The sequence below is a fragment of the Trichoplax adhaerens genome, genomic scaffold (assembly GCF_000150275.1).
Source record: "Trichoplax adhaerens TRIADscaffold_6 genomic scaffold, whole genome shotgun sequence".
NCBI classification, from domain to species: Eukaryota; Metazoa; Placozoa; class Uniplacotomia; order Trichoplacea; family Trichoplacidae; genus Trichoplax; species Trichoplax adhaerens.
In genome coordinates this window covers 4,746,169-4,769,796 of record NW_002060948.1, presented here as the reverse complement: position 1 = coordinate 4,769,796, position 23,628 = coordinate 4,746,169, and the positions used below count along the sequence as shown (strand labels likewise).

General features: G+C 33.1%; 3 protein-coding genes across 3 annotated transcripts; 2 read left to right on the top strand and 1 right to left on the bottom strand.

Moving 5' to 3' along the window:
• Positions 1-208: 208 nt before the first annotated feature.
• Positions 209-5,059, bottom strand: TRIADDRAFT_57645 (uncharacterized protein; the record flags this gene model as incomplete). Its single annotated transcript, XM_002113417.1, has 24 exons — positions 209-290; positions 386-429; positions 515-639; positions 842-958; positions 1,082-1,161; positions 1,256-1,356; positions 1,439-1,510; positions 1,585-1,651; positions 1,747-1,831; positions 1,983-2,082; positions 2,191-2,229; positions 2,300-2,367; positions 2,450-2,520; positions 2,640-2,716; positions 2,816-2,899; positions 3,004-3,073; positions 3,150-3,220; positions 3,313-3,375; positions 3,515-3,580; positions 3,940-4,011; positions 4,134-4,189; positions 4,275-4,352; positions 4,679-4,804; positions 5,023-5,059. 24 exons carry the CDS (start codon positions 5,057-5,059, stop codon positions 209-211), a joined length of 1,851 nt encoding a protein of 616 aa, XP_002113453.1.
• A 10,455-nt stretch (positions 5,060-15,514) lies between these two features.
• On the top strand, positions 15,515-19,026 carry TRIADDRAFT_26181 (uncharacterized protein; the record flags this gene model as incomplete). Its single annotated transcript, XM_002113798.1, has 12 exons — positions 15,515-15,684; positions 15,844-16,052; positions 16,223-16,278; positions 16,388-16,547; positions 16,708-16,796; positions 16,942-17,027; positions 17,650-17,709; positions 17,859-17,970; positions 18,145-18,253; positions 18,396-18,508; positions 18,658-18,753; positions 18,886-19,026. Coding segments are annotated over 12 exons (1,401 nt in total), but the record flags the coding sequence as incomplete, so codon positions are not given.
• A 2,592-nt stretch (positions 19,027-21,618) lies between these two features.
• TRIADDRAFT_57643 (uncharacterized protein) lies at positions 21,619-23,586 on the top strand (the record flags this gene model as incomplete). The annotated part of the gene is made up of 8 exons (XM_002113797.1): positions 21,619-21,779; positions 21,926-22,046; positions 22,269-22,361; positions 22,532-22,685; positions 22,818-22,880; positions 22,997-23,142; positions 23,332-23,454; positions 23,572-23,586. 8 exons carry the CDS (start codon positions 21,619-21,621, stop codon positions 23,584-23,586), a joined length of 876 nt encoding a protein of 291 aa, XP_002113833.1.
• Positions 23,587-23,628: the final 42 nt, after the last annotated feature.

The window sequence follows — 23,628 nt, the reverse complement described above, 5'->3', positions numbered from 1 at the left end:
CAGAAAAATGTGGCTAAAAAATATGAACAAAATTGGAAAGGATTTCTTGTATCAAAGAGTGTCGTCCTTTTAATATTCGTAGAACTGAAAGTTGAACTTGACTTGAAGGGTGAACTAGTTATAATTTTTGCAACATTGTAACAGCCCAGATCACATGTTTTCACCGATCCTGAACAGACCGATTGTATGACTCGTTGACTCTTATCAACTACGACGGTTTAAATTTTTTATTTTCAGGTTGTTCACTTTCATCTTCTTCGGGTTCAGCAAAAATTGTTTTAGGTTGTGTTCTAAGTTGTACCGATATTTTGATGATTAAATATCAATAGGTTATTACAATTGCCTGCTCACAAATAAATTTTAAGCAATTTGTTGATTTACATACATAGCATAAGCAGGGGCTATCCAGTAAGGATCTTCTTTGGCAGTCTAACATGACATTATATCAAGGAGTAACATCAATAGGTAAATCACATGGAGGAAAACAGAACGGTCCATCTAAAAACCTATTTACCTCGGCATGTTTAAGAATTGCTGCTCTAGCATCCTCTTCTTGAAAATTCTTTATGTGATCAGTTGCTAAATTTTTTACGATATAGGCTGATAGCGAACCGCCAGACCTAACACGGCCGCCTTTACCTAAGGGAAACGGTACATGTATCACAGGTACACAGTATTACTGAAATTGCCGATGCATACGTGACTTGAAAATAATTATAATTATATAGAGTGATAGTAGGTAGATCGCAACATTGATTTACACACAAGAAATCTAGGAGTGTAATTTTATCAGCAGCCAGGGTAAATTATATCATGAGTAGGTATTGTAAAAGATTCTTACCAGGTCCTGTTACAGGCAACTCGGGTTTATGTGACGCAATGGGATCTTGGCGATTTTTGTCTTCTGCCTTTTTTGCGTTTTTCGGTTTACTCTCTCGGAACATTGGTAATGCATGAGCTAAAATAAAATAAGGACAGCAAATATTTTATCAATAGTAACCAAAAGAACATTCTAGTTTAATTCAAGTAGTGAAGCTTTATTAGACAAGTTGTTGTAGTCGTAAAATATCAGATGACTTACGAGTAATTACTATTGGCCTGACATTCATTACGATACCATCAGTTTTTCGAGTAGATTTGCTGGCACACAATTTCGCACCCCTACATTAATTTAAAAGAGATCGTTTTGTTTACTGTAGATTTCTTTAATATAACGCATGCAATAGAATTTAATGCAGCCACAACTATTGCGTACTTAGTGCTCCTTAACGGATCGAAATATAATCGAATATCTCCATTGGAGCAACCAATCATGATTTGATTAATTTTATCGTGCCATAAACAAGCAACCACGCTCTGTTATTTGTACAAGTGTAAATATAGTTAATAGATACTGCATACAGTAGCCAAGGAGGTAAAAAATATCCAATTCACTTACTGCATCAGGTATATTTATTTCTTGAATTTTGTTAAAATGTGTAGTATCATAAAATACTAATGAAGCATTCCCCTACGTTATCGTATATAATCGATCGATTGTTAACATCTCATAGTTTAAGACTAATCACAACAGTAACAGCATACTTTGCCCTTCCTAACTGATGTCCCAGTTGCAAGAAATGTTTCATCTGGGCTAAACAAGCACGAAGTCCTAACAGAGCAAAATTAAAATTGTTTTTTTAAATTGAAACTAGTCATTCTTAAATTGATGATATTTTGTTAACTATGATTAAATTTTGGTCTTACATAGAATAAAGATTAACTAGGTCATTCGCTACAAACAAAGGTTTCTTGGTTGAACGAACATCCCACACTTTTAACGTGTCATCGCCTATAAAATTACATTAATTTCAGTACTTTTCACGCGGATTAGAAACCTATTTGTATTGTGCAATCAAGGAATAAATATGATCTGAAGTGGTAGAAGAGTTATTGTTTCTACATTATTAATAACATATTAATCAAATTGTAATTGTTCCTACATGCACGAGATGCCAAAACTTGACCACTAGCGCGAAAAGATATGCTAGAAATATCGCTGCCATTGGCATGGGCTCCTTTAATCAAGACGGCAGGTCGGACCTAAGTTAGATAATTAACAGTGAAGTTAAAACTCTTTCAGCATTAATAAGCTTAACATTTTAAACCAAGAGAGATGGAAATTCCTGATGAAATTCAGTATTAATGTACCAATGGTTTTTTGGGATCCCATAGCTGCAGTGAACCGTCCTAGTTTTATGGTATAAATTCTTTGTGAATTAAAATTAACACAAAAATTCAAAATCTAAGTGCTGCTAACCTGACAACCACCTGCCACCAGCCTACGTCCTTTGCTGTACGTACATGTCGTCGGTATAGTTCTCCTGCCTGTAATATTAATTGTATATAACTTACTTTTTACGAAATACTAAAGACAGTAGTAGATGTTACAGTGCTTACGTAAACTTACCGTCTGAGCCCTTCGTTTTTATTATTGTTTTATGTTTTTTAGAATTATTGACGTCCCATAATCGTAACGTTCTACGATAATCGATGAAAAATGATATTGGTTATAGTAATTAATCATAGATAAGTTTTAGAGATTAAGGTAAATTTAGTACCTACAGAAAGTACACCAATGATGCAAGTATACGACTTACCCATCGTCAGAACAAGTCATAAATTCTTCATTAGCGAAAGGATCCCAACAAGCACGATGAAGCATTGCAACATGTCCCTTGAAAGTATTAAAAATTTTCAGCAACTATTGTCAGGTGTATATTTGATACAGATATTATCATAATTACAGACGTATATGAAAGTGCTTGTATATTACCTTAGTAGAAGCCATGTCAGATAAGTACTGATCGCCTTTGACACATTCCATAATTTCCATGCCATCTCGATCGAGAACTTTTGCCTTAATACGAAATTTATAAAATTAAAAATAAGAGCAAAAATGTTTAGTTTTGAAAAAGAAATTTGCAATTATTTAATAAGGAGGACATAATTAATGGTTTGTACTTGAGCACTGCCAGATGCAACCAGAATCTTATCACCAGTAGAGCTGAACTGAAGTGACTTAATTTGATGACTATTATAAAATAAGTGATGATTATGTTTACATTAAGAAAATAACACAGAAATTACTCAAATTACTATTCTAATACCTTTCACACGGTGTAACGGTTCGAAACGATTGCAGAGCCGCAGCCATACCTCCAAAATCCCACAGTTTCACCTTTTTAGCATCAAATAGGGTAGAAATAGGCGTTAATGACCATATATATATCAATGGTAGTTTAGCTCAATATTGTATAATAAACTATATACATCATAATCAACGCCTCCAGTCGCAATTCGTCCACCACCGCGGTCAATAGCAACAGCAGAGACCTATTCATACAACGGTTAGAAGTTTTACAGGGGCAAAGTATTCAAGCCTTAGCACGTATTTGTAGTATGTTATTAATGCAAAAGAAATATATCTGATTCTCCACTCAAACGTAGCAAATTGCAGTTTGTTTCTTCATACCGTTTTTCGTCCATGATTTAATGTTATATGACGAGTAGTAGGTATCTTTGATTCTAGATCTTGAGACTAATAAGAAGGAATAAATTTGAGGAAAAATTCACTTGTTTTTAACGAAACTTTGCAAGTAATTTCGTCGCTATTTTTATGTAGTGCTATTAATTGTAGTATAGTTATATTATACTACACTGATAAACTTGCTGCTACAATGGACCTGTAACAGAGAAAACTGTTTGAAAGTATATAAAATAAACGACTAATCTCACTGCAGATAGTATTTGTATTTGGAAATTCGATCATTATTTGATAAATCCATTTTTATTCAGGTACTGTGCTTTTAATTCTTAATACTACTGATAATTTACGACAGCTATTAATATGCGCATTTTATTGAAACGATAACATGCGACATCATTTAAAAGTATTACCTCGATATTAGCTTCATTTCTATCGAATTCATCGTCCATGTCACTATCATCTGATTCCGCCGTCTTATTTTCCTAATAATATGAAAAATGAGGAGTATTAATGACCAAATATTTCGTCATGATGCTGGAGAGGTAATTATTCATAAGTAAGTAGATAAGTAGAGGTGATATAATAAGAATATTAGCAAGTTTACAGCTGGTGCATCGGATCTATCATCATCGTAGTTGCTTTCTTTACGTTCGAAATTAGCTATGAGGAAAGGGCAGCAGTGGAAAAGTCATGGATAGAAATTTGAATGACCACTAATGAATATCGTTTGATCAATCAAGTGTACCTTCTTTATAGCTACTGGTGTTGCCTATACTTTGTTTGACCATTTCTTCGATATCAAATACTTTAGCAGTTTTCTTACCTGAGCATAAAAAAGACATCAGTTAAGATATAAGTTTTGGAATTTATGCAGTCCATGATAATTCAATATTATTAGTTAATTAATTATATTACATGCAATTATTAGTTATAATTGCACAGATCTAGCACAGCTCACATTGATACGAGTGCCATTTCTAGTCATAATTCTATAGTGCATTGCATACAAATATATATACGCAAAGTTGTCATTTAGCACTTTATTGCTGTACAAATAAGCTGCTAAGTAAAGCTAACTCCATTTATGTTCTCAATACATGTAGTAGAAATAATAAATGTATGCATGCTGTAGGGCGCAGAACAACCTACCAAATCCTGAAATTCCCATTACTTTCATAAGTTGATTGTCTTCGTTGTTATCTTCACCAACAGATTTACTACTGGGTTTCCTGAATTGATTTTGCATGGGAATTTTTCCATGACCTTTCTTAAGAGCTAATGGATTTTAATGGTATTGAGAAAGATATGATAACAAGATGCAATCTACGTCCATCAATGATAACCACAAGTTTATTATTACAGACAGTAGCAAGGCGAATGAAATCACTTTTCCAACCTGATCGAATCATTCACAATCTATTGCTAAGATTATCGCTATGGTAAGAATACAAGAAATTGGCATCAAATCAAAGCTAATTTAATATATTCCTGACCTCTTAAAGCAGCCATTTCTTCTAAATCTTCATCCATTGTATAATTTTACTACCTTACGTATTTACAGGATAATGAAATGATCCAATCCAATAGGCTTCAGGTATTAGCAATCCACCACGATTTGGTAGAGTAAGATCAAAGCTTTATTTTATAATGTCTAACTTGGCTGGAACATTCATGTAAAAGGAATGATCTCGAGCTGGAATTGAAATGACCAATGGATTAATCAATCAATCATCAGCACTAGTTGTGCTGGACGTCGGGAAATCAATTTTTCTTGACATTTCCATAGAGATGTAATAGCCATCTACTCTACAGTATAGTACAGTATAGGGTTTCGTATACCTGAACGGGTTGATACTAAAGCTGACTGATTTACAGTCACAGTAGTACCGGAGAGTTGTACTGTACTGTACAGTCTGTACAGTACTGTTACGTCGACTACAGTACAGTAAGCACAGACTGTGTACGATACTAGGTACGGTAGAAGAATGATTTAGTACTGTACAGTACTGTACTGTAGTCTGTACAGTAGATAGATTAATTAATTATAAAATGCAGAGGTCTTCATGGTCTGGTCTGGTCCGGTCCGGACCCTGGTCTTCCAGTTGTGGCGTATCACCCTGCCTACACTGGTGAATGATAACTGAGTACAGTACAGCAGAGTAAGCATCTCGCTACTGTAAAAGTATCAATGATGTCTCTACAATGTACAGTACACAGTGTACAAAGTACAATATACTGTACAGTACTGTACTGTACTGTACTGTACAGTACTGTCCGACACGGTACAGTACCGTACAGTATATTAGACTGTAAGAATTGGACTGTACCGTGTCAACATTCACTGTATTGCTTAGAAACAGTTCCGATCTCCTCCAGAAAACGCTAGCGTCTGGGATAGCGCATTCCTGTCCATATATATTCGGCCTGGTTGGTTTGATGCTAAAGGCGCCAACTGCAAACATGGGCGAAGAATTTAATTGGCAAGAATTTTTCGCACAAAATCGTCAACTGCCAGCTCATGATAATCGATATATCAACAATCAACACAATCCAAATACTCCTTTCTGCTTTCATATTAAATTAGTCGACAATATATTGGTACCACCGATTGAGGTATACAAGTCTAACTTAATACAGTATCGACTTCTCAATCGATGATGCGTCTTCAATTAGTTGATATATGTACAGTACGTATTTACAAAATAAAATTTGACATTCATTAAATAGTGCTTCTATCTCCAAGTTATTTTTACTTGTCGTAGATTTAAAGCATTTACTGAGGTTCGATATGCTGTACAGCCTTGGTGATTGTGTCTAAGAAATATCACCTTAATGGATAGACTTCAATATACTGTATTGTACTAGGATCACGACGTGTGTTTACGCATTAATTTCAAATGAAATTGATCAATTAATGTCAACATACGTAGTTCAAAAATTAAACTACGAGTATAATATCATTAAATTGATTAAAATCCATACGTTGTCCTTGATGTCTTTAAAAACGGCAAAATAGCTTGATCTAGACCTGCAGTGATAAAAACAGTTTACGAGAAATCTTCATATGGAATTGCTTAATCCGATCCCTTGAAATAAAATTTGCTAGATTAGTTGTATTACTAGTGACAAATGATATTGATATCAAATTTGGATAAAATTCGCTAGATTAGTTGTATTACTAGTGACAAATGATATTGATGTCAAATTTGGATAAAATTCGCTAGATTAGTTGTATTAATAGTGACCAATGATGTTGATGTCAAATTATGATATGACAGAAAACAAAAGTTATGAACTATAAGTGGATAGTGTTTCTTAAGATTCATTATATGAATTATCTTGTTACGTAAATGTTGCTAGATTTCTGACTTCGATGAGATAATTTTGAAAATGTAATGAATTTGAATTTGTAACCTACATTTCTGCGACTTTATATTTGTATACATTAGATCTATTTTTTGATAGATTGATAAATAATTGTAAAGTTATGTTTATATTATATTACTTAAGAAATTTCTTAATATTTCTACTTGGTTTAGGGTGAGTATAATTCTATACAATACCACTTAAGAGGTAGTTTCTACGATTCCACTTTCAAGCAATTCATTGGTAGCACATGGCATGGACCTGATGTTATCGGTATTAAGTTCGATGAATCTCATGCGCGACTTAGCTATAATCAAGTAAGTAAAGTGTAGATATAGAGCCAGAATGAAGGCACCAAATAGGCCTTATTTGTATTCATACTCATTGATATTAACCATGTATGGAATTAAATGTAGCATGATTCATGTAATTAAAATTGAAGTTTTAGCTTTGTAGTTGTTATATCAGAGACATTAATATACTCATACATTATACTGCAGATATGCTGACGGTATCATTGATTTAATAACGTAATCTCTTTGCCAGTATACAGTACATTTATTTACAGTATTTTAACTACGTAGCGGCCTGTATTTGATGACTCCTCAATTTGTGATGCAACTAATTAACGTCAATGCTTGATTAAGATAGTTGTAATACAAATTTTGTAATTTTTTATTCCAGCTAATATATTTTCATTCATCAATTAATGATCCAAGCCTTATTGGCGTTTTTGAAATCGTAGCTATAGGTATGCCTATGTTTTATTCAGTATAACTGTATCGTGTTTGTTACTATTTGACGTACGTAAATCTTTTCACCTATTGTATTGGAAGTATTAAAGTCGTGTTTGATTTCTAGTATTAATTACAAATCATAAATGAATATTTAGACGAAGAGTATATCTGATTAATTAGTATGCTAAATGTCGAAAAATCAATTACTATACGTTGTTTCGTTGCTAAAATAAAAGATGTTATACAAAATACGGTTTTAAATTCTTTCTTTTGCTACGCCTTAAAAATGGTGATTCAATATGTTCATTTTGCACTATGCGATAACAATCTTTGCGATACTAGATTTTAGTAAATTATCATAAAGTAAGTAATTCTGTTGGTTTTATGATCATGACTTGATTGAATGTATTCCCTACAGTATACCTCAAAGGCATGTAAACGCTAAGGTTTAATTACATTTAGACATATATTATGTACATTTTGCAGATATCCTTAGTGACAATAACGACTAGCATTGAAATAAAAGTAATCTACTGGCGTCCTCCCGTACATACTATACGATAATTTAGAAAATTGACTATACAACTTTTTATGTTATTGATTTGTCAGTTTAAACAATATTTTAAAGATACTATAGCAACGTGTCATATTCAAGTAAATAAAAAGTCCAAGTGCCATGGCGTCATACGTAATAAATTAGATATTACATTGATACTATTTAACTGTGTATTATAGTTGACTTTCATGGCAAAAGAGGACAACAGGCAGTAAATCGTGGCTGGGCTATTATTCGAATATTTGACTTAGCTCAAGAATTAGATGATACAAAATCGAATGCAGCAGAACAATTTAGAAGGTATGTATATGTACTAACATTTGTTCTTTCAGTCAAGATACAAGGTTCAAATAGATTTATTCATTTATAAAATATAACAATTTCATCAAGGACGATATAACTTTAAAATATTTACCTTGCTGACATAGGTTAAAAGTCTATCATGGAACACCACGAGCTCTTTGTTACATGTCTGAGCCGTTAGAAGGTTGAATTTAATTATGAAATGTATCAATTTGCTACGAATGCTAGCAACTAATACTAGAATCGAAATAGTAGCAAATTTAGAAAAAAATATTGTCAACTCGTTAATAATGCATATGAAAATACTCATTAATTTAGAAAACAATTTCCTGAAAGTAATTGATGGATGCACAATCACATTATCATTACGTACACATTCTGCAATGCGAAAAATATTACATTTATTACCCGAAAATGTAATGTTTTGTGGTGATGACCTTATACCTGGGTTACAATTGCTACCCAGTAAATCCAATGAAAGTAGGAAAGAATATGTTCATTATGCATTCATATATTAATTCATTCGGTCCGACGTATGAATATAATCTTTAAATGATCTTTAATCATTGTTCAGTTCCAGACTTGCTAAAGAAACCGAAATTATGTAAAACAATTCAATGTGCTGTTGACAAGGTACCTCACAAATATTTTGATGCACAAATATTTTGATGTTTTATTTTAGCACGCAATCAATGTTCGATAGTATTAAAATTATAGACAGACATGATTTGCAATTGGCATATATGCTAACTTAATTTAATTATATCAGCTTTCTATACTGGTTCATCCATCGATCGAGAAATTTGAAAATTTTTTATGTAATAAATTGAATGAAGATCGATTAAGAAAGGTAAAGAACACAGCAAGACTTACAATAAGATGATTTAATAGTGCATTCAAGGTTAAAAGCGCTTCTAATCTGAATGAATTTAAAATTGTCTTTTTATGTCAATCTGTAATGTTCAATATAGCTGAAGATTTCACACGATGGAAGGAATGTGTCCGTTCAAGATAGAAAATTACTCGTAAGCTGTTTTTATTTTAGAATTTATGATCCATGCACTGAGTTATAGAAAATTTTAATTCAACTGAGATGAATTAATTGCATTGTCATTATCCTTAATTATTAGGTTGGCATTCATAACGGCTGGAGTTATGTAGCTGAACCTCAGATTGTTTACCTCCAACCAGATAATAGTCAGCAGGCACCAGCTAGTCGAGCTGGACGCCGTCATTCATTTTCAAGTTCAGGACTATCAGTTGGTGGAGGTAGTAATTCGTTAGTAGCACGCAGTCGGTTAAAGTTAACAGAAATGGCAGACAGCGAAATGTATGCAATCGTCTTCCAGTTAGAATATACTATTGTAGAGCCAGCTCCTGCTCAGTCTGCAAAAGAGGTAATATTCGGAGATGACATAGAGTTAAAACTTCAATTCGTGATGGGGATAGAAATATTAAGTGTTGATTCTAATTGGCTCATCCCCAACTTAATAAAACAATTATAGAACACACAATATCAGCAGCCTTATGCTGTGGCGATAAGATGGTGTGCCTGGTGTCCAAGTAAAAGAAATGGCGATCGTATATCAATAAAAATGATCGGCGGCAAAAGTCCAAATCCAAACAATACATTAGTCTTTACAAATGTGGCAAATGAGCATGCAGATGTAAGGATGGAATAGTTCTTACGATAGAAGAAAGGATATTGATAATAAATCAGCGGCTGTAGTTAACTTATAATTGTAAATAACGAACTTAAGCACCGTAAATTGTTAGTCTTTCATAGACATCGGATAGAATATGTGTATGTATTATACGATATAACAGTATCAAGGATGTTAGCTCCATCGTAAGACTTTAGTTAAAGCTACTTAAAACAACCGAAAATTTTTTTAATGCGAAACGAGTATTTCCAAGTAACAAGAATGAATAATATCAGTACTAATATAGAGCTTGCTTTAAACTTTAGTAGCGTAATTAATTAATTTCGTAAACACTAAATTTAAATGGTCGATTTTTTTCCTGATCAATAGATTACCGACATCGGTATTGGAAAATTAAGTTTTACCTACATAGATGATTCAAAGGTGGGTTAATACGTTCTATTTGGATTGCTATTGAGTTACCTTGAGCATTTACATATAATTTACCTGTAACCTATCTTACAACTAGCGTTCAAGCGAAGTTCGAACTGTTACTGCTACACCAATCCTTCGTCGTTCTCAATCGAATCAGGTACTACTACAAAGTGGTAAAAGAATATCTATCTATTATAATGAAATTAAATAAATGCAAATAAACTGACTTTATTCGCAATTCTTTCAGTCTCGTAATGATAGTCAAGTTTCAACGCCAGATCGTAATGACGATGATCACTATCTATCACATCCAGCCTTACATTTTCATGGCAAAAGTTCTCCTGGTAGTAAGCCTCCGTTACCGAAGGGACCAAAGTAAGTTTGAATATATAGAGTGTAAAATAGAGTTGCTAGTAAAATGGTGTTCTTTTGAGTATCTAGAATGTATATTATTTTGGCTAAAAGCAGCTTATAATCCCAAAAATTCAGTTACTAAAGAATAGTCTACCGTAGTTTAGAGTCTATTCTTCAAATATCTAAGATATATGAAACGTCGCTGACGTGAAGTTTTCATGAATTTCGCCTGGTATCCACAACTCCTTAGCTACTTATAATCATTTGTATTATTTATACCTTTTAAATTTTGATTATCGTAAAATATAATGTCAGCCTAAAGAATCTTGTTTTCGACCTAATTCTGTCATGGATTTGTACATGTTGTTAGGGAAGATCAGATATGATTCGAAACAGATTTTCTGATCGCGTGGAATTTTGACTAAGATAAAATCAATATGAATTTTCATTTTTATATTATAGAAGTCGAAACTCTAAATCATCGCCGAACTTATCACATCAACAAGCACAAGTGCAACAGGTAAGTCAACATGCAGAAGCTCGTTCATCTATATTTTCATTTTGCAGTTATTAATTAGAATTAATTAAAGATATCAAAAGTTAATTTTGCAATCAATCATACTATTTCAGCGACCACGGAATGTATCGCAACATCAGCCTGATGAAAATATTTCGCGAGTAGGCAATTTAGCTGATGAAGAGTACCATGAGGTAAGATACTCACGAGATCGTTTCTAGCAAGTTGGTTTTATAGATTAATGTTGCATTTACAGGTGAGGGTATAGCAATTGATATTTGCTACTTAATTTACAGAAACAATCACCTAGAATAGTAGCACATAGCCCTGAGTTAGTGCAAGTACCAGATACTCCAAGCCATGATTATCCGATCTTAGCAACGGGATCTGTGTCAAGAACGTAAGTCTATAACTACTTTTGTTAATTAATTAATGGATCTTTTAAATATTCGTGTGTTTCATTTATGCTGATTTTCTACACATGGCTTAAAGATTAAATACTATCTTGTATTAGACATCAAGTAACTCTATCAAGAGCCGCTTATGCTCGATTATATGCGGCTGGATTTCCCGACATTAAAGATCGCTTAGATCAGCCACCTACCCCAGTTGGAGTGAATGATCAAATTCAATTCGATTCAGCCCTGGAAGAACATGATCAATTAAAGTGTAACGAAATTGTTTTTCAATTTCTTGCCCTTACAAAGTATGCATGATTATTTTACCTATTACTAAATCTTTGTATCCCTTTATCTTATTTTGTATAACTTAAGATTTTACCGCGACCTCGTAGCCTCAGTTATTTTAAAAATAAGAATAACCATTCAAGTTTCAGTTTAATATCTGTCACCCTTAGATTTTCATTTAAATGTGATATTGAAACATTGTTTCATCTTTTGGTTGTAGTATAGAGAATATATCAATGTTATACGTAAATTATCTATAATCTAGCTTTTATTACGAGCCCGTATCATAATACGCGTACAACCGTAAATATCAAGTGAATTTCAAGTTACGAAAGGCTGATTGTAGTAACGTAGTAAATAGTTCACCCAGTCTACTAGAGCAAGGTATACATATCGTAAGAACAGATCAAGTGGAGCTGGTAATTACTGGTTCATTAGAGTCCGCTACAGTATATGATAATCTACAAGCATCTATCGCTTAAATACGTCCCTGGACTATGCATACACTAACCTAAATCTTGTCAATCTATATTATGAGGCCCATGCTAGTTGCTATAATCTACTATAAGCAAATAGAAATGCTTCCCTTTACTTTCAAGCATGGTTATACGTTTATATCATACTTCCAAGTTTTAAAATTATTCAATCTAACCACGTCAACATATGTAGCTAGTTTATGCTAGCCTTCGGTATATAGTAATAGTTGCGCAGTACGCATATATCTATCAATTACAGACTGAATAATTTTAAACATTATCTAATCATACCCGTAAAATTTCTTACTCGACGATATTTTTACTATTGCTAGGTCGACACACAGCCATACGTTCTTCTCGTTTCAATTTTATCGATTTCCTGAAATTATCTCTGAAAGGTAAGCGATTTGAATTTTGTAGTTACTTATATCATCTTTTCTAATCTTTCGTGGAGAAGTCATATAACGAAATTTTTTTTGTAATCATTACATTAATATCCTTATGATTAAAATATTGCTTGGATTGTATTACTTCATGAACGACTGATATCTGATTTTTAAATAAATTATTTATGAGATTTGTTAGCAAGTATTGCTGATTATGCATTTTATTGCCATCTTTCAAGGCTGAAAGTAGTAGAAGAAAGTAGAGGTAGTAGCATAACAGATCCATTGTCTGTCCCTTGCATATTTCGAAGGCTAAATAAAGATGGAAGTATTGCTGATGAACCACCTGGCTACCAGGTAAACAGTACATAAAGCAAGCAAACAAAAATTTAAGCATTAGATCAAGATTATTATTTGTCTTTTATTCTCGTAATAAAAGTGCATTATTGTTTAATAAATATATAGCTATCATTCAATATCGATCCAGCCTTTATGCAACCCGATGAATATCTCACATTTACGCAATATCTACGAGCTCATACACTTCATATCGATATATGGGATGCTGATTCATTGCTATTAATTGGTTCAACGTCATTAAGTCTGAAGGTGCGAGATGATAGTACGGGCACTAAATAAAAATAGCACCTTTTCAATCGTAATGATTCCTTTTTATTATCATAGAATCTAGTTCGGCAGGGTCGAGAAGCTGTTCAAATGGCCGTTGAACTAGATATTATTTCCACTGAGTATGATCGCGATGCTCCTATTTTAACAGGAGACTTAGTAAGTCTATTTGTACTACTGTCAAATTGACGTTTAAAAATTATCTACTATATTAAAGCAAAATTGTTGTTGGCTGTAATCATTAATTATTACTGTATAGTAAATCCATAACTACAAAACTCAAAATCGAGACAGTTAATGACGGTAGAATAAAGATAACAGTTATCGGTATTACTATTTCAGTATTTATTTCTTCAAGGAATACCAGGATAATCCTGGCTAAAATGAAAACTATTATGATAGTAATTCAATGAAATTAGCAATATAACGAGATTTCTTATGCTGCCGTTAAATATTAACAGAGTAGGACAGGAAGTATTAGACCTGTTGGGACAAAGTTAAGATTACGTGGCAAATTACATATGAAAGTAGCTAATATAGGCAATGTTAGTGACGTTAACAAAGCTAAAAGAGGTAAATAATTATAATGATTACGTATGGCTGATATATTAAATAAATATTTAAAGTGCTATTCCCGCGTTATCATAAAATCGTAAGACGTTACAGAAATCTTTAGCAGCCCATTTCTTTGCTCTATACAAATTCTCTGAAGGAAAAATTTTGCTATTCAAATACATTTGTAAGCATTTCTCTATTTAAAACGATAATTATCTAGGCATGGAACCCATTCCTAAAGCTAAAATTATTCCATCGGTGACTGCTAAAGGCGGAGAGATTAGAAATGAGACGGCTGGTAAGCAAATGTATTCCATTTAAACGAAAGCGTATCTTCAGAGTTATCTAGTTCGGTTTCTAAAGTTGCTTAAACTCGTATATGTTGATCTAGGATCTAAGCAACGTTTAATTAAAACTGCAAAGCTGCTGTCGGAAAGTAGTACTGAACTTGCGTCTGCTCTGCTAACGCGGAAAGCCAAAACTCTTCATGATCCAACTGAAGCCGGTAAAGAAAATGATGCAGCACGATTAAGGTACCAACGTTTATTTTTTTCGCAGAAAAAAAAAATTAGTAAAATATTGCTCCAACGATATCTTAATAGTAATTGTTGTCATAGAATTAGTCAAAACTAGTTAAATACAGCATTGAATGTAAGCTTGTTTATAGGCGCCTCTTTATATTATACTTATATAATGAAGAGAGAGACCTAGCCAAATATATACAGATACTATATTTGAAGTAATAGAAATATGTATTGCACCCTTGCACTAACATTTTAAACATTGAGATATAAATGCATCATTTTGATACCTCTCGATATCTTTGGCAACAACCTCAATTTCTGAATAAAAATTTGAGTAGTGCAATGTATTATACATATCTCAATACATTTGCGATATTGGACCTTTTCGTTAAAATGTGTACGTGTACGACAGTACGAGTATAAATATCTTTTTCAAATCTGTATACTTTATTTTTCATTAGAAAAATGGCTAGAATGGAAGCAGTTCGAAGAAATATGGCAAGCATGGGTGAAAGTACAAATATTCGTCTGGTATGTTAACAAACTAGATTCTGTAACTCATTAATGTTATCTTGGACATTTTTTATTGTCTCACCTGACTAATATCAAAATTGAATTGATTACTGTCACGACTAGGTGCAAAATGAAGAGAAAGTTAATCGATTACGTGATATGAGAACTGTTGAAAAATTTAGGTTCACTAGAAACTTCTACTTTAAATTTATATTCTAAAGTGGCTGATATAAATAAATTGTACCATATTTATGATTAACAATCGCAAATTAATACTCTTTTACTATTCTATCTTGGAAATTTGAATAGGGAAATGTCTAAACATGAAGGCATCACCAATATATTATATGATGCTATCACATCTCGCCATGTTATTCATCCATCCTTTGGTAGCGCAGAGTTCTTCGAATTTTCATTTAAAAATCCATACAATCAAGAACAAAATATTATTATTAAATGTGATGATCCCGATTTAAGGTACGTAGATAGGGAGTTTTATTAATTATAGAACGTACTAATACTCAGTCTATGAGTTGTTCGCGCAATTTGTACTGTTGCTGAACTTCGTACTATGTTTATGTGTTTGATGGAGCTAAAATTGTTATTTTGATCGCTATGACTAAATAATCTCTGTAGGATTTTAACTAGTTCGAGAGAATGGCGACATTATAAGAAGCTCCATGAAGTTCATACACCATTAGAAGAAAACATGTTCAATCAAGATAGTCAAGGGCAACATCCAGAAATATTTATGAAGCCATCAGAAGTGGTCAATATTCCTTTTAAGTTTCAAAGTTTTCGGGCTGACCATTTAGCACGTGATCAGGTTAAGCTTAGTATAGTTGGTCCGAGTAATTTCCGGAGGAAATTTTAGCAATTAAAACTACAAATTTTAACTTATTACGATAATAGAGCTAAATTTATTATGGATTATGTATTTAATTTTATCATTAACTGAATTTAATCTATGTGTAGGAAAGTGTAGCATCGATCAAACCACCATCACAGTCGGTAGTAGAATTTAAACAGCAATTAGGCAAAATTACGTGCATACAACCACGTACAATTAAGGTATTAAAATAAAATTATTTTCTCGATTAACTATGAATTAGCTAAGAAACGCTTTAATTGACTTATTTGAATAAATTGTCTACAATAAAACTAATCTTTGGACATCTAGGTCAGTTTTGTTACGAAATCGAACGAGAATCCGGTAGCTATCTTAGCCTTACATGTGGAACCTCAGCCGCACATTATTGATCAAACATTTCGATTTTATCATCCTGAAAATTCTTTCTTTAAACGTTCTATTCGTTTACCACCATGGCGTTCTAATACAGGTTAAAAAAAATTTAAGAAATCTGCTTAAAATAATTAATAAAGCATAGCAAATCTACGATCAACCAAACTGAAATAGCCTAGCAAAGAAATAGATAACTTATGAAATATTTCTCTGCCTGAATGTTATTTTTAATGATACCTTGTTCCAATGGCTATCAGGTGGTTCTTTTATGACTGATGTCGATGATCAAAAGCAATTATATGTCAAGTGCAGCGATCCAAATGTTGTTTGTGACAGTAAACCTACAGTAAGTCTTTTTTTTTTATTTTTTTGATGTTCGGTATCTCTTTGCCATATATGTAATTTTACTGACTCATTCCATTTTTCTCATGATGTACCATGTTACTGATTATCAACTTGAAATATCTTGGGTATGTCGTGATTATATGTAGTTTCCCGGAGAGCCACAAGACATTTTTCTGAAAGTAGCATGCAGTCAGTCACCAAGTGTTAAGCGATTCTATCTGCTTTTATTCTCGTAAGTCACTAAACTTTTATAATGGCTAACAGAATGATACTGTGGTAAAATTTTGCTAACCCATTATCACTGAGAAATTGGATAAATTGCAATAGTTCTAATCACATACTATATACACCAATAATAGATCTAAATACCCTTGACAATCTTTGAATTGAGTTTCATTAATTTAGTATTGATACGTCTGCAATTGTATTAGTCTAATAACGTGGTGCATACTAAGTGATATACGTGAATAAAACTATATACAAGCACGTACTTTCTGAAGATGATACGAATATACGATTGTGGTAAACAATATTTATAATATTCGTAAACCTGATCAATTGTTATAACCTACATTGAGTAGCGTACATGGTATAGACAAACATTATATATTAATTGTTCATGCTATGATTATAGCAATGCTAAGCTCATTGATTTAGTCCAGTAACCTAGTTCTACGTTTGGTAATATAAACGAAGTAAATGCGTACAAATTACAGCATGCATTTTATGATCTTATTAATAATTACTATTTCATTTCATATATGATATTAATATTCAGATTATTTGAAGTTTATAATAGTATTACTTCGAAAATCGATTTATTTGCAATAAGAAATTTGATTCTTAAATAATAGGGATAATTATTTATCGAGACCGATACAGACATGGCAATTCTTCATCCACGCGCAGCAAAGGTAGCAAGAATAGAAATTATAAAATTTAATAACACATGAATAATGAGGATGGTGTTTATTCTTGAAACTATCGAAATCATTATTAAGTTAAGCAGTTGCAGCTAATATCATTAATGGTAATTTTGTCTTTTTTATCCATCTTCATTTAGGGTCGATATTTGTGCAACAGAAGGGCAGACATTAAAGCAGTCGTTGATATTACGAGGGACTCCGGTGTCAAGATTAATTCAATGTTATTCTTCTCATCCGGCAGAATTAATGGTAAGGTTTATCGATAATGATAAAATTAATTTGATTTAAAGATATAATTGTTAACCATAGAAACCTATATCATTTGTATTCCATACCATACTATATAGTATATTCTAATAGGAGAAAACCATTCACTGAAACCAATCAGTTATGACCTACTTTATCTATATGTCTTCGTTTTAGATCGCTCCAACGAATGAATTTATGTTGATGGCCAATTCAGTCCACGAATTAATAGTAACAGTAATACCGAAATCATCAGGTCAAAGAATTATGTATATTAACGTCGTTGGTAAGTTTCACTACTATAATTTAATGTTGATTAGTTTATAACGGAGACAGACAGGCATCTTGACCTACCAAATAGTACTAATTAGGAAATTAGTTTGGCTGAGGTTGTGTTAAACGTTATTGCAATTTTAACACTATAACAGATACGGAGTATCATCAACTTGTCCACTCTTGGCTGGTTTGCGTAGCCGTTAAATTACCAATAATTTCTAAAGCGTTTGAGATTAATATCGTTGCTGGTAAAAGCTCCAATAAGGTTGGTCCCATTCGAATTGCATTTGAATATAAATTATTTCTAGCCCGTTAAATATAGATGAGCTACATAATTATGAAGGAGGATGTAGCCGAAAGACACCGACACTATTGACTTATTGTAATTGCCTTGGACATGTTTATTACTTATAGAGAATATCTTTTACAAATCCTTATCCGATGCGAAAGAGATTTCGTTTAAAATGCAATCGTGAAGATTTGTTACAATTTCGCGAAGGCCTCATTGAGGTTGGTCGTAATAGTAATCACTTCTTAATTATAATACCATAAGGAATTAGTACAGAGTTACCAAATTCGATGATATCGGCTAAATGTATTGCTTAAATTAGATTAAAAAACAAGTTTATCTAATTTTACCAGGTTGAAGGTGGCGGATCACACATGATTGGGTTAAAATTCTTGCCTAGCGATGATCGAAATATTGTGGAAATCTTTATTTTTATTAACGATGAAGATGATAAGAATGAAGAAACATTTTGCGTTAAAGTTAAATATATGTAAATTTTTCGACTAGATTGGCAAAATGAGAAGTATACCATAGAAGATGACAACTTGGCATTAAAGCAACCGTTATTCCATTGATAAATTGCAATTTATAATATACAATGATAAGTTATTATTTTTAGATGAGCCATTTTTATCATGTAGATACCAATGGTGATACGAGTATATGAATATAACAGTACGAATTAGTGTTGTGTACAATGTACATATATGTGCGCAACTCTATTTCTTTGAACGTTTGAAAATTTCTACTGCATTTAGCTCCATATTGTACAGTATTGGAAGTACCTTTAGGTGGAAACATATCCTATGACAGCGCATTTGGTAAAGCCATTTTTATATTATATCGGTAGTAAGGTATATTGTATTATAGCCGTATAATTTCTGTCTTTTTTTCTTCTTTCTATTATAATGATTATATTGTGATATTAATCGAGCAGAGGAATTTGCGAGGGCTCCGACACCATTGTATTTATACCGGAACCTATGTACAATTAAAAATAACAACACTTCAACGATGCCACAACCAGTGGTCCATTTAATGCTATTATTGATTAGTGAATTGATTCATTATGACCAAATGAGTTAATTTAATGCACGTATTTAAATGAGGGTATTTACGAGATATCTTCGTATAGTAAAATAACGGAAATGAAATACGTTACAGTGTAGATAAACCACAACGGTACAGTAGTACTATAGATATGTGATCACTTGAATTTGATTCTATCCTAGACTTTGCAACTTCGTATGCTTTCTCGTCGAGTCTTTATCTACTGGATCAAACAATCTATATGGAAGTAAAGTTGCATAAGCATCGAATAACACATAATAGTTTAGGATTTATCTATCGAAATCCAATTGTGCAAAAATATTGTGTGATTTCCTCTATTTAATGTAGCATACCCGCTAGGTCGGGTAGTAGATCGTTTTGCATATTGTTATAAGGTTATGTCTAGTTACGTCTATTTTAAGATTAATTATCCTATGACGTAGTCGAGCTGAGATTTTTTACGCTACACTACTGTCAGTAGTTTATTTTTAACCGATACCTTCCTAGAAAGTGACTAGGAACTGACCGGTACTTAACCCCAATTATTGCTCATTAAATACTACATTACTGTCGATTAGTGAAAGTATGGACTACAATGTGCGTTGACATCTTACCGTGGATGCTTTTCCATTAGTGCCCTACCGGGCGTACCAGGGAGTAGAGAGAGAGAGTATTTAGCATATGGTCAATACATCCTTTTACTAAGTTCCTAAGTCAATATGTCCATTGTACAGTATAGTATATAGTACAGTGTTTGCTGATCTGACTCTAATGGTAGTGCTTTGCAAAATATTGTCGTCTAAATCTCTCCTCCGCACTTTCCTATTTGCCTAAGCTATTTGTGGTAACTTTAGTAAGGCATGTACTGCTTGTACAGAAGGAAACCATGAGTCACTACAGTATAGTGTTGCAATGTGGCCTTAAATTACAATATTTTCAAAATCTATTATCACACAGGGACATCAGAGGGATCAACATGGATATACTGTACTGTCTATTCACTAGCGTAGAATGTGTCGGCAGAGCAGTTTCAGCGAAGTGTACGGAAAATCAATTCTCAAGTGGCTGAGTGTATTGTGCATTACCATAGACTACTATACAGTACTACCTACGGCAATTAGTGTGGACAAACGAATAGTGTGGGTTCCTAATTAGTGCTACCCACATTAAATATGGTATTCCCAAAAATGCGATGACGACTCCCACTAAATATAAAGGTCTAGTATGACATGAAATGAAAGTGTGTAAGCTGGACAATTCGCGACTTTGTGCATGCTGAATCAGTCCACTGTGCAGTGTACTCTACGGTACTTATTTTATCTTTAACTATAGAGAAAAAGAAAACATACGGTTTCAACTCATGTACAACTAGCGTCCTTTCTACCAACATGCAAAGAATTGTCCCAGCACATGACAAGAATTTCGATATATTCGTTGCCATCTTCAAATCGAAAGAAAGATTTAATTAGATTAATTAATTCAGCATACCATACAGTACAATACAGTACTATACTGTACAGTACACGTGTTCACTGTTCAGTCTACAGTGTACAGTACCAAAAAGAATGAAATACTGTACTGTACAGTGTACAGTACTGTAGAATGGTAGAGTGTACAGTACAGTACAGTAGAATGGCTAATGCGACTAACCAAATTTATACTGTACCTTACAGTACGGCGTACTGTAGCACCGTGGTACTGTACTGGACTATGTACCGTGTACAGTGTACAGTTTATAGTATATTGTACTGTATAGAAGCCCGGGATTCTTCAGAATTCCTTCCTTCTGGCAGTCCATTCCAGGACGTGCTCGACTCCACGACTGCAGAAAATTCAATCTATCGCCACCTGCACCTCCTACAGGCTCCTCTTCATCTTGCTCAGTCAACTTCAGCCATAACCAAGTTGGGTTAGGACTAGAATGTATCCATGCTATCATTAGATTACAAGATTTATTGGATGTGCATGTCTCGTTCAAGGGTGTTGTTCATAATTCATCATTTCCATTATTATTCATTTTTGACAGTGCAATTAAAATGAGCCAAAAGACAGAAAGTACACAATTGCCTGCTCCATTTTGTGATGGATGGTTTCGAGAATTTAGCTCTTTGTGGCCTGGTCAAGCTTTTACCTTACAAGTAGATGAAATTTTATATCAAGGTCGATCGAAATATCAAGATATTGCCGTTTTTAAAAGGTACAACCAATCGTATTGATGCGGTACATAATAATTTGCTTGCTCTCCATATTCTCCATACAAAGCATACCATCAATCAATCGCAATGGCAAATTGTATTACCCTAACCTAATTATTCTCTCCATCCATCAAATAAAACATAATAGCAAAACTTATGGAAATGTACTAGTCTTGGACGGTGTTATACAACTGACTGAGCGCGACGAATTTTCCTATCAAGAAATGATCTCATTTTTGCCATTAAATTCCCATCCAAATCCTAGCAATGTATGTAGATCGATTGACCTTGTCATTTCTGTTCCATTTCTTGTATGCTACCGTATGCGTACAATCGTTGATTTATGGGATAGGACATTATGTGTACTCGCTAGGAGTGGATAACTTTGATCTAATAAATACAGTACCTATCCAGCTAAAGTAGATATACTGCTTCAAATTGCTTCAATAAAATGGCTGTCTAATCAAATAGTTCTTTACTGCTGTTACAAGGTTTTAATCATAGGCGGCGGTGATGGTGGAGTTCTTAGAGAGGTAGTGAAACATCCAGCCGTCAAGAAGGTGACCCAGTGTGAAATCGATGAGGTAGTAATTAATTTGGGCCATCCATTCACTTTCATTGCCCATTTTATTAAAGATTACTAAAACTTCTAGAAAACCAGTTGATAACCCGACACAGTAGTTATCCATGTCTTTCAAATCTAATTGAATACTTATTAATAATTGGCTAACCAATGTTATCATAATTTGCAAAGGATGTTATCAACGTTAGCAAGAAATATCTTCCAAGCACTAGCGTGGGCTTTCAAAGTGAGAAAGTAACCGTTCATATTGGCGATGGACTTGCATTTATGAAGAACCATAAATCCGAATTTGATGTTATCATTACTGATTCATCTGATCCCATTGGTAAGTGGATTGCGAAATTGCCATAAAATCACTTTCGCATATTCGTATTCTGCATGCCGTAAAAAATTTGCTCACTGAGTTTAGTCAGTTACAGTAATATTGATAATATATCTTGTGCTATTAATATCCAAGGACCCGCTTCATCATTATTTGAAAAGGAGTATTATGAATTGATGAAAACAGCTTTAGCTCCTGGTGGGATCGTCTGTGCTCAGGGTCTGCTTTTCTAATTTAAAGTTATTCTTTTGCTAAATAGCTGTATGCTCTGTTAGTATTATGATTAAAATTATTGTCTATTTGTTGCTTTACAGGTGAATGCCAATGGCTACACTTATCGTTAATTAAGACCATGCAAAATTTTTGTAAGACTGTCTATCCTGTTGTTGATTATGCTTACACCACAATTCCAACGTATCCATCTGGACAAATTGGCTTGCTGTTATGTAGCCTCGACGAGGTATCTTGATTTTAAATCAATTATAGAAAAAATATTCAATTATAATTATCTATGCATATCTACTAAGTATCTTATTCGTACTGAGTACGTGTATGGATAAATTTTTAATCATGCAACACGTTATATGGTAGTAGTCTCGCTATATCAGTACTATAGTAACCTTTACTTTTTGTGTACATCTACATGTAGAAAACTAATTTTCGAGAGCCACTATACAAGTTTTCTCCTGCTGAAGTAAAGAAATTTAATTTGCGTTATTACAACGTGGACGTTCATCGTGCTTCTTTTGTCTTACCAGAATTTGCAAGAAAGGTTAGCTTGTCGATATTACAATTAAGGATTTATCTTTTCCTTAAGGTTAATATACTATTATCATCCATGATAGGGAATCATTAAATTATGTTTATTCCTTTGTCATTTCTTTTTTAGGCATTATACGAGTAAAAAAAATCGTTAATTTATATTTGATCTACTTTGGTCAAGAGA